The 12,232-nt window shown below is 46.8% G+C and overlaps 1 protein-coding gene across 1 annotated transcript; it reads right to left on the reverse strand.

The window, feature by feature from the left end:
- Window positions 1–2,085: 2,085 nt before the first annotated feature.
- On the reverse strand, window positions 2,086–4,748 carry zdhhc24 (zDHHC palmitoyltransferase 24). Its single transcript, XM_079744491.1, has 3 exons — window positions 4,370–4,748; window positions 3,662–3,939; window positions 2,086–2,423 (listed from the first exon to the last, which is right to left on the reverse strand). Exons 1-3 carry the CDS (start codon window positions 4,672–4,674, stop codon window positions 2,122–2,124), a joined length of 885 nt encoding a protein of 294 aa, XP_079600617.1. The 5' UTR covers window positions 4,675–4,748; the 3' UTR covers window positions 2,086–2,121.
- Between the last annotated feature and the right edge of the window lie 7,484 nt (window positions 4,749–12,232).

Below are 12,232 nucleotides of genomic sequence, written 5' to 3' on the forward strand. Positions count from 1 at the left end.
CGGTCTCGCCGACGACACCCACGTGAGGATGCCCACAGGGTCCCCCGAGCTGAAAGACGTTCCGCGAGCCGAGACACGGGCACGGGAACGCACGCGAGGATATTGCCAAGGCTCTGCCGCTTCCTTTGATCTGATCCTGTCTCCTCCTCCGTGATGCGCGGATCACGAGGGGGAGGGGGGGTGTTCTCACCCGGCCAGCCGCGACTTGTTTGATCTGGGTGGGGCGCGAGGCGGTCGTGTACTTTAGTGCAGGGGTTCCCAACCTGTTTTGTTCCAAGGACTGGCAATCCGACATATTCATTAAAAATAATTGGAGGACCGGTAGTCCATTTTTATGCCTTAATTGAAAGATAAGATACATCATTTTCAAACAAAGGATGTGGCGGTTTTTCAAGGTCTATTTTTCATCTTCACAATAATTAAAGCAACAGCAATGAAATGCGTGAGTCTCAGGCTCCCTTCAACGATGCAATCACTTAAAATGATAACATTTAGAAGAGAAACGCTTATATTTAGTCACCTGAGACCTAAATAAACACAAAGTAGTGCAAAGACACAGTGCAACCACAGTGCTTATTTTACTGTGGTTTAGTTGCATATTGATCGATGTTATGTCTATGTGTTTAAGGAGATAAAATGACTATAGCCTAAGTTATAAAATAAGATTTTTCTTTTTTCTGGGAATATTTCTAGTCCCGGAACTAACGGGTCCACTGACTGGCTCCGGTCCGGGGACCGGGGGTTGGGAATCGCTGCTTGAGTGTACAGGCTTAGAGAGATCATTACAGAGGAGAGGTTTGGGTGATGAACTCCACGGACTCAGTTGAACACCGAATGCATTAGTAAATGTTAATGGTTTTAGGGTGTATTTCATTTCACCGCATCTTCACACTGACCAATAACCAATTGGAATCGAAAATTGAATACCAGAATATGCCGAGGTTGGCTCCTCGCCTTTACGGTAAACAAATACAACACCTCTATATCTATAATATTGTTTATTAGGCTAATATATAAAGAATAAAAAAAGATACATCATTTTAAAATGTCCAAGTCTTTATTGTTAACATAAGTATCATGTGATATTTAACCAATTCATAAGGAGTGGAAATATAGGAACATCAGCACATTATTAAAAGTCTTCAAATATTGGACTTCGGTCATATGGTCTTTACAAATCAACATATAAAAAATTATATCAATCTCAGATTCATCAAATGTCCAACAAAGATAACAATATATATTAATAATATAATTATATATAATTGTTTGCTTATTGAACTGAAAGCTCATAATGAACATTCTATTTTCAAGGCCGAAAAAAAAACAAAACGTATATTCAGTGCAAATAAATCATATGATTAACCTATAACACATGTGGACAGCTCAGACATATGAAGGATAGTGCTGTGGTACTGTTTAGTCCTGCTCTTGGCATCATACACACCTTTGGATGGCAATCACCATTTTGTGTACCGTCTACAACCCTTTATCTAATGTGTTGTTTTTTTCCACACATTGAACAATGTTCATTGTTGATTTCCTTTTTCAGATACCCCCCCCCCCCCCCCCCCCCCCCCCAACTGCTTTGGCTTGACACTAGATAGCATGTCATTTTGAAGAGAGAAAGAGTGCTTGAAAATAATATTGTTTTTGTGTTTTCTACAAATAGTTATGATATTCCACTTCACCTGTAACTATTTTGATTGACCATTTTACACCACAAAAATGACCGGTAATATATTAATGGTAAACCTTGTAGTGTGTTACACAGTAGTAAGTAGATTGTAGCTGACAATCGAAAAGTCATAATTTTCTCTCACAAAGGCCTTTGGTGGTTCAGTCAGTCAGTCATTCAGTGTGTGTGTGTGTGTGTTTGTGTGTCTGTCTGAGTTGGAGGACCATCATTGACCAACACCATATCCCTCGTCTCCAACAGCTGAAGGAAAAACGTCTGCTTAAGAAGGCCCCGTTAGTGCTACACTAAAGCAACTCCACCTCCACCTCCCTCTCTTTCTCCACCTCCCTCTCTTTCTCCACCTCCCTCCCTCCCTCTCCCTATCCACCTCCACCTCCTCCTCTTGCTCTATCTCCAGTATATCTCCGCTGAGCTCCTCCGCTCTACCGCGCCGCCACGGCGGGCTCCAGCGACCCCGTGACCTGGAAGTGGATGCCGTCCCCAGGCAGCGGCGAAGGGATGAGCGGGCAGAGCCAGCAGAGGAACCAGCGGGCCCCCAGGCCGTGGCGGAGGTTCCCCAGCAGGCCCTGGCTGTAGGGTCGCCGCGACGAGTACCACTCCCGCGTGGTCTGGCCCCGCAGCAGCAGCAGCACGTGGAAGAATAGGAAGGCCGACACCAGCAGCAGGCCCACCACACAGGTGTCAGCGATGAAGGCAAAGGCAAAGGCACGTGGAGACACCTGGCCTGGGGGGGGGGGTGACAGGTTTCGTGACAGCCCGGGAGAATGGGAAATCTTTAAAGGTTCATGTTCACGCTTCTATTATTAATTCACGTAATAACATACATAGAATAACACACAGCAATAAGGGATGTATTAGCTTTAAGGTACGGCCACACTGAACGCGTTACGTGCGTAGGATTACGCGCGTAACGCCCCTAACCTGCTGCTTGATCATTGTGTGTCACAAAAATGGTTCAACGCGCCTTACGCGCCTACACAGCTAGATGAGCCCGCCCAAAACTTATTTTCCCCTGCTACTTTTCTTTTGCTCCACAAACATGGCTGAGATCACCACCATCGCTGCGCTGTATTTGTTGTGGGACCTCGAGGAGGGTAGGAAACCCAAACGCCGTCGTGTTTGGGTGCATGACATCCTCCGTAGTCGCTCACAGCTGGGTGAGTTTCACCACCTCCTCCAGGAACTCTGCCTGGATGACGGCCGGTTCCAGCGGTATTTTCGGTTGACTGGGGCCATGTTCGATGACCTGCTAGCTCGGGTTGGTGCCAGGATCTCCCGTCAGCTCACCAACTACAGGCGCTCTATATCAGCTGCGGAGCGCCTGTCCTCCGTCTCTCTGCCAGTGACGTCGGGTCAAGCTCAACGCTGATTGGCTATCGCGGCTAAGCGTTACGCGTAGGACCGTAAAAAGTTAAATTTTTTGAATTCCGTGCGTAGGTGTGTTGGGCGCGTAGGGCGCGCTATTTAGGTGCGTAAAACGCGTGTAACGCACTGCTTTATCGCGTGTAACGCTTCTACGCGCCTAAACCAATGGTTCCCTATGCAAAAATGCCGATTTTCTATCCCTCTAACGCGCGTAACGCGTTCTGTGTGGCCGTACCTTTAGAGTACAGTTTAGGCTAGGTTTATCATTTACTGTATACATACAAAAAAACTGTTTGTATAATGCAAAATACAACTTTCTTCATTTTAATTATAGGGCTGTTCAATGTTCTTCTTTCTTCTTAATTTTAACAGGGTTCTCTATTGCCTACACACACATTTTCAACATTTAAGTGATGCATCCAAAAATATTGGAAGTGTGGCATAAGTGCACACACACACACAGACACACACACACACACACACACACACACACAGACACACACACGGCAAGAGTAAATACATGTGGATGACCTCCATGGCTTATACCTCTACTCCACCAATCATGCAACACAGACACACACACACACACACACACACCTGAGACCAGCATGATCCAGGGCACCAGCAGCAGCAGCACGCTGTGGGGCGTCACTCCCTCCTTCAGGATGACCATGAACACCTCCACATTCATCACCACCGCGTACAGAAGCCCCGCCCACATGAAGAGCAGGCAGCACAGGAAGTAGCGGTAGTTCAGGAAGCCCACGCACTGGCCGAAGAACACGCAGTGGTGGTCACGGCGCAGCACGCACACACGGCAGTCGTAGCAGTGGGAGCAGCGCGGGGGGGTGTGGCTCTCACAGGTGTAGCAGTACCTGGTGGGGGAGGGGGGAAAGCAAGAGAGAGAGAGAGAGAGAGAGAGAGAGAGAGAGAGATGGTGAGCACGAGAGATGGAGAGATGAAGAGAAATAAAGAAAGAAAGAAAGAAAGAGACTCAGTCACTGAAGGAGAAGTACCAGCTCGCTGACTTTAAATTTGCTATCTACGTTTAATATACGCTTTCATCCAGAGCGAGAGTCTCTTTCTCTTCCAGGGAGGCCTACAGGTGGACTGCCGACATTTGGGTACAAATTTAGAACCTTTTGGCTGGAAGTCAAACCCCCTTAAGACCACCCCATTCGCCATCACACAATGAACAACATAATTAATATAACATCTACTGTTGTTTCAAATAAATATACAAAGGTAGGTATATGAGGATCATCAGGAAAGCCATATTATAACCAGCATGCATGCATTGTTTACCTCCATCCCTGGGCCATGCCCTCTCCTCCCAGAAAGACACCTTTGATTGTCGGGCTAGTCTTCACAAAGAGCGAGGCGTTCCAGCAGATATTGCCCAGCATGAAGTACTGCGCCAACAGATGGATCAGCTTCCAGCAGCTGATCCATTCCGTCCGGGTCCGGTCCGCCTCCAGGGGCGCCTCGACCAGGACCAGGTAGCTCACCTCCCCCGTGATGGAGAAGACCAGGAAGGTGTTCAGGACCACGGGCATGTGTCGGCATACTCTCTCCACTCGAGAATACGTGTTACTGGCAAAGCTGGCCATCTTTCTTGCGAATTACCATTGGATACTGCCTTCTCGGGCTGTGGTGGACCAGTGGAACCAGTGGCACAGTGGGAACCAGGAGTGACAACATAGGGGACCGCTTTGACAGACGTACTGAACTACTCGCTTAAATTGCTTGCTCGGTGTATTAAAATTTAACGGACATTCTGATACTTAAATAGTTTAACATAAATGGATTTTAAAATGTTGGTTATTTATTTTTTCCTGGTTGGTTTTTGTTTTGGTTTATGAATTGAACGACTGTGTTACAGGAGAATTCAGTCCGCGACCCCAACACCTGCACACTAAAGGTTCCGCTCAGTGTGAATTTAAATCAGGGCTAGACTTATATTGATTAAACGTGAAATAATAATAATTAATTGTTGGATAACAAGACTCAAAAGCATTCACTTAATTTTGCTGCAAGCCATTAATTTAAACATATTAATTATTACATTTGTTCGTAATAGATTAAAAATAATTGGTGATGTGAACAAAAGGGCACTTTCATAAAGTGTGTCATTTTCAAAAAAAGATTCATCTCACGTCTGTGTACAACAGCCTTTATTGAACAATATTCCTCTAGTAAGGTTTATACAGTATTATCTTACAAACACAGTTAACATGTTAATACCCAGGGGTGTATTAACATGTTGATGACCACAAACATGGTCCTTCAATCAATATAATCCAAGCCTGCTATAGAACATGCAAGGGGTATGGTCTAAGGACGCTTTATTTGTGACAAAATGAAATCAGTACAGATGGTCGCATGCTCTGTGCCCTGTCTGGCTTAATGCTTCCTATTCCTTAATCCCTGTTAATCTCTTTGAATGAAAGCCTGCCGTCATGGCAGCACAGAAAGAGAATCTACTGTCTCCCTGGCGTGTTAATTTAACAAGAGATGCCCTGGATCATTTTAAACGAGGGAGAGAAGAGGGCCTGAGGAAGAGGTACGATTGATTTCATTGTATTAATGTATTCCCTAACAGTGTTTTGAAGTCTAAGGAGTTGCTCTAAAGGAAACAGAATGACACATAGTTGTAACCCATGATACCATTTGGACCTCAGCTTGTTCATTCAATGGTCGACGGTGGTGATTCCTTCATGTCTGTTTACTGATCTGACTTACAGTCCAACGTTGAGGTAAAGATATCTCTGAACCCATTCATTCCTACGTCCTGAACAGTGAGAACCGCAGGATGCAACTGCATTGTGACGTCTTGAAGCTCCAACGGGAACAACACCTGTAAGTACACAACCACACATAAACACCTGTAAGTGCACACATACACACACAAATACCTGTTAGTACACACTGACACACACAAACACCTGTAAGTACACAACGACACGAACAAACTCCTGTAAGTACTCACACACACACAAACACCCTCCAATTAGAGGGTCTCTGTTGTGATTGTAAGCTTCCCCTATTATACACGGGATCTATTTCTTCAAAATTCTAAATGGTATGTCATGAGTGAGTGGGTAGAGGTTTGGGCATGTGGGCATTAGGATTCAAACCTTTCGATGGTGGCTCGGGTGCTGTTGTTGCAGCAGGGCGATGCGTCTGCAGCGGCGGTGTCAGGAGCTGAGGGAGCGAGAGGGACGGGCCCGGCGGCGCAACCAGCAGCTGCTGCAGGACTTCCAGAGGGCCGAGGCCACACTGGGGGAGATGGTGGCCCACACCGCCACCATGAACACCCTCAGGGTGAGGGGGGACGGACAACACACCAGCACGCACACACACGCAGACAAGCACACACATTCTTGTTTGCTCAGTTAGTATGATTTATTTTGAATGGACAGTACCACATTACCAAGTACCAAGTAAGCATGGGTAGGCCTTCATATGGAAATATGTATGTAAGTTAAAATAAATGATACATGTTGACATTTGGTTTGTGATATTTACTGGCCTTCAAGAATGTGGGTCAGCTTTATTGTGGTGGTGGTGGTGTGTGTGTGTGTGTGTGTGTGTGTGTGTGTGTGTGTTTGTGTGGGGATCTCTTTTATTGGTGGATTAATGCAGGTTAAGAACTGGATCACAATGGGCTACATGACGCAGTCTCGCAAGCACACTTAATCCCTCTGTTATATGTTGTTGGACTCTTTCATAAACTATCCGGTGAACTTTGACCCCCCACAGCTGGAGTACCAGAGGTACCTTGAGGAGAACTCCCCCCGCTGGCACCAGCAGCTGAAGGACCACACCCAGCGCGCAGAAAAGAAGGTTCTGGAACTTGAGTTTAAACCGCTGCTTTGAACCCCTGAGCAATACGTTTTCCATGTCTGTAGTCATTGTTGAGAGTCTAGTTCGTTCAAGGGTATTATACCGCCTGGCTTGTGTTAAAGTTGATCCTGTAAATCATTCCTGACCTTCCTTACAGATGATGCTCTGTAGTCTGATCAGTCATCTATGGAGTAAAAGCCCAACCTCTTCTTACAGAGGCTGGAAGCGCTTCTGAAAGACTTACTGAAGAGGGAAGAGGAACATGTGACCACATCCTTCACTAGAGAGCGCTTCTCCCCTCCCCGAGGTAACCATCTGTCACATGGAACGCACAACACCCTGCCAGCCTCCAGGCACACACACTCAACTTTTACTAAACCTGCATTTATAACCGTCTTCTAGAAAACACCCATTGGCCTCAGAGAGCAACGTCTGAGCCCGAGGAGTTCTGCAGAGTACATGGCCGCCCGGATGCCTTCGTCCCACCAATGATGCCCTCCTCATCTTGGCTCACTCAGGCTCACACGTCCCATGATGCTTCATGCTTTCCTTCACCCACCTTGTTCCCCCCACCTCGCCCATCCCCGGTTCACCACCAAACATCTCCCCAGACAGGGCCTCCGCCCCGGGGGGCCCCTCAGACCAACGGGACCCCCCCCTCGGTGTCCAGTGAGGCGGGGTCCCCTCCAGGCCTCCAGGCGCCCGAGGCTCCAGGGGCCATGGCAGGGCCTTCAGGGTGGGGTCGGGTGCTGGGCAGGGGGGCCGAGGCTGGGGGAGGTGGGGAACACGATGCAGAGGCATGGGGAGAAAACAGAAAAGGTGGAGGCAAAAGCTCGCCCCAAGAGCTGGACATTAAACCAGGTAAACATTACAGTAATATAAGATCAAATGAGACAATACTTTATTAATCCATCAGTGGGAAAATCTGCAGTGGTACCAAAGCGAAAGGGGATCACGAAGCATCAGTAAAATAGTAGGATGTGATAAAAAAAAATAAGTGAACATTATTACACACTATTACACATTGTGAATAGTCCCATTAGTGAATTAATCAGTTTGGGTATGGGTGGTCTATTGGGAGCAGTGTTGGTTATATAGTCTTACAGCAGTAGAAAGGGCCTGCAGTGTCTCCTTCTCGTACACAAAAGAGGTTAAATATAGCTGATGTGGGGAAAATCATGCCTAGAAGTTCTTGTATCTGCTGGACCGAGGTAGCATCTTTTAGGCATTGTAGTCTTATGTAATGTGTGTGTGTGTGTGTGTGTGTGTGTGTGTGTGTGTGTGTGTGTGTGTGTGTGTGTGTGTGTGTGTGTGTGAGTGTGTGTTTACAGTCCGTCTGTCCAGTGCCCACGGAGACAGCAGTGACGGTAGCAGGGATTCTGGAGATGGAAGAAGCCAAGGAGAGAGGAGGAAGAGAAGGAAGGAGGGAAGACAGCCCAGCGGTTCAGACAGAAAGAGCAGCTCCCAGGAGTATGTTCCATTCACAGCTCCTATTTCCAATACTATGCCCAAGACATAAAAACATACAAACAACTGGTTCATTTTATATCAGCCCATCAAGTTGTTAAAAAAGTATTAGTACAAAACAACCCACCTACTCATTTAGTACATATTTGGTATGATCTTTACCATCTTACTGAACTACTACCTTACTTCTTAGCTTTTCCCTTACCTTAAAATGTGTAATGCAATAGATAATCGACCATACCAATATGCCAACACTCTTCCAACTATTGTAACCTCCTCCGCGGTCCATTATTCAATTCAACGACCAACCGACTCTGATATCCTCCCTGTAGGTCTGCTGGAGCCTTGAGGTCAGACTCCGAGGTCTTCATTCCCCCCACTGCGACCAAAGGGCAGAGAGCGACCAGAGGACCATACAGCGGCACGCCATCAGAGACAGAAAGCAGACGTGGGGGAATGTCCGTCTGCGAGCGGAAAGCGGAGAAGAAGACACAAAGTGACACGGACCAATCGGGGAGTCACAAAGAGAAGAGCTGCAGAACCCTCAGAGTGAAATCCCAGAGCGTGGCGGGAGAATCCTCCAGTCACACGACAGAGGATGAGGATCCCAGCAGGAAGGAACGTGGACAGCAGAAAGACTCTGTAAGTGTAAAAGAGAAGAGTAGACGAGATCTGAACACAGCTGCGCAGAGAGCTGGAGAGGAGGCAGCCGACGTCCAGGGAGACCAGGGGGAAACCGACGGAGATGCCAAACACACTGATGAAGACTCTAGTAGTGAGGATGAAGAAAACCGCCTGATGGAGGAACGGGAGGAAGAGGATGAGGAGGAATCACACAGAGAGGAGGATAAAGAGGAAGAGGAGAGAGGAGAGGACGATGAAGGGCAGGAGTCGGAGGCCAGTGGAGAAGAGGAAGGCCAGGAGCAGACGGGGTCCTCTGACAGTGGGAGTGAAGCTGCCGCCAAGTCGCGGGCCGAAGAGGAACCGGAGAATAAAGAACGCCAGGCTGAGGTAGAGGATGATGGGAAAGAGCTGGATGAGGAAGAGGATGGAGGAGTGGGCATTTGTCAGGCACAGGAAGGGGAGCCGGAGGAGACGGATTCAGATGACAGCATCGTCTTACCGCAGGAACACAGGTGAGGATCGGCCTGTACAACCCTGAGTAACGATAACAACAAACGCATCGGTGCTGCTGGCTCAAGAGGCTGAGGCCGGAGTCTTGACTCTTGCCTTGATGTCTTGATATTGCAATTTTTCCGTCTGTGTTAACTTATTATTTTTGTGTGAATGTTTTCTAATATAAAATGCAAATGGATTTAAAGGGGTGATATCGTTGCACCAGGTGTGAGTTTGATTAGCCGTGATGATTATTGATTATTTGCTGCAGTCCACTGGGTTGGCTGGAAGACTGATCTATCCATTAAACAGCTAGGTGGACGCGGCCACTTGTGATGTCACTTAAACACAGGAAACACAGCTTGTAACGGCTGATCACACTCACATCTGGTGGCATTATATCACCCCTTTAAAAGATGATGCTTAGGACAGAGTGGAAAACTAAATTTCCTTTCATCCAGATCTATAAAGGTACAAAGTGTTTCTGAGGAGGAAGAGGCCAACAGTCGGGAGGAGGAAGAGGAGGGAGAGGGGACTGGAGGAGACAGCTCAGTGGAGAGCTCAGACAGTGAGGAAGAGGACGGCGAGGACATTGAACGTCTCGTCGCACCTCGAGCGGAGACGAAGAGTAAACAGTGAGTGGTGTCCTGCTTATTCCTTCACGCTTACCAGCAACCCCACATCTTTATACAATGTATAACAAATTTTGTCTTTCAGAGAGAATGAACTGAGATCCCTCAACAAAACAAAAGGTATTTTTAAGTTCCCACACTACCACCCGTAGAAGAGGAGAAGTTTTACAGTTAAATACTGAATCTTCCGCTGGGGAGTGTTCTCTAACGAGTGATATTCTTTCCAGTGGTAAAAGAAGACCCTCGGATTGAGGAGTCTTTGTCGGAGCAGTCAGACAAACGGGTCCAGAAGGCTGAGGACACAGATGATGAGTTTGACCACTTCTATGATTGACAGCAGTACGCTACTGAACACATCAGACCAATGGCAAGTGCTTTTTGATCATAGAAAGGGTTTTAATGGGGTCTGCTTAGTGGAGGTAGAGCAGGTTGGCTGATAACCGGAAGGTTGCTAGTTTGATCCCCGGCTCCTCCTAGCTGAATGTAGAGGTGTCCCTGAGCAAGACACCTAACCCTAACTGCTCCTGACGGGCTGGCTGTCGCCTTGCATGGTTGACTTCGCCGCCGTTGTGTGAATGTATGCATTAACCGATATTGCTTTGGTTAAAAGCGTCTGCTAAATGCATCTGCTAAATGCCCTAAATGTAGATGTCACACAAATTTTAATACTGGCTTCTTTAGAAGCCAAGCAGGGCTGGTCTATCCTTGGACCGGACCCCAGCTGCCGCTGGTGTAGGTGTTAAAAGGCAGATTCACCCCTCTGGCCTCTCATGTCCCCAACGACCCAGCACAGAGAAAGGGACTGTGGTAGAGCGGCATCTTTCTACCCTCATTATCTAACATTTTTAGTGTTATAGTATATATGCTATAATTTAGATTTAATGTAGTACTTCCATACTTATGTGGTTTACCTTAGCATTCAGCATTATCAGATAAATAAATAAACAGTTTACGTCCTGTTCACCTGGCTGTTAGAGACAAAGATAAGAAAAATTGGGAGACATACTGTAAGCATGTACAGTGGGGCAAAAAAGTATTTAGTCAGCCACCAATTGTGCAAGTACTCCCACTTAAAAAGACGAGAGAGGCCTGTAATTTTCATCATAGGTAAACCTCAGCTATGAGAGACAAAATGAAAAAAAAAATCCAGAAAATCACATTGTCTGATTTTTTAAGAATTTATTTGCAAATTATGGTCGAAAATAAGTATTTGGTCACCTACAAACCAGCAAGATTTCTGGCTGTCACAGACCTGTAACTTCTTCTTTAAGAGGCTCCTCTGTCCTCTACTCGTTACCTGTATTAATGGGACCTGTTTGAACTCCTTATCAGTATAAAAGACACCTGTCCACAACCTCAAACAGTCACACTCCAAACTCCACTATGGCCAAGACCAAAGAGCTGTCAAAGGACACCAGAAACACAATTGTAGACCTGCACCAGGCTGGGAAGTCTGAATCTGCAATAGGTAAGCAGCTTGGTGTGAAGAAATCAACTGTGGGAGCAATTATTAGGAAATGGAATACATACAAGACCACTGATAATCTCCCTTGATCTGGGGCTCCACGCAAGATCTCACCCTGTGGGGTCAAAATGATCACAAGAACGGTGAACAAAAATCCCAGAACCACACGGGGGGGACCTAGTGAATGACCTCCAGAGAGCTGGGACCAAAGTAATAAAGGCTACCATCACTAACACACTACGCCACCAGGGACTCAAATCCTGCAGTGCCAGACGTGTCCCCCTGCTAAAGCCAGTGCATGTCCGGGCCCGTTTGAAGTTTGCTAGAGAGCATTTGGATGATCCAGAACAGGATTGGGAGAATGTCATATGGTCAGATGAAACCAAAATAGAACTTTTTGGTAAAAACTCAACTCGTCGTGTTTGGAGGAGAAAGAATGCTGAGTTGCATCAAAAGAACACCATGATTGGAAACATCATGATTTGGGGCTGTTTTTCTGCCAAGGGACCAGGACGTCTGATCCGTGTGACGGAAAGAATGAATGGGGCCATGTATCGTGAGATTTTCAGTGAAAACCTCCTTCCATCAGCAAGGGCACTGAAGATGAAACGTGGCTGGGTCTTTCAGCATGACAATGACCCC

This window comes from Pollachius pollachius (assembly GCF_949987615.1).
Source record: "Pollachius pollachius genome assembly, chromosome: 10".
NCBI lineage: Eukaryota > Metazoa > Chordata > Actinopteri > Gadiformes > Gadidae > Pollachius > Pollachius pollachius.

Excerpts from the sequence above, each read along its gene's own strand:
- zdhhc24 (XM_079744491.1), bottom strand. The coding sequence starts at position 4,674 with ATGGCCAGCTTTGCCAGTAACACGTATTCTCGAGTGGAGAGAGTATGC. Across the intron at positions 3,940-4,369 it reads GGCATGGCCCAGGGATGGAG|GTACTGCTACACCTGTGAGA; the intron begins GTAAACAATGCA and ends CTCCCCCACCAG. Across the intron at positions 2,424-3,661 it reads CTGGATCATGCTGGTCTCAG|GCCAGGTGTCTCCACGTGCC; the intron begins GTGTGTGTGTGT and ends CCCCCCCCCCAG.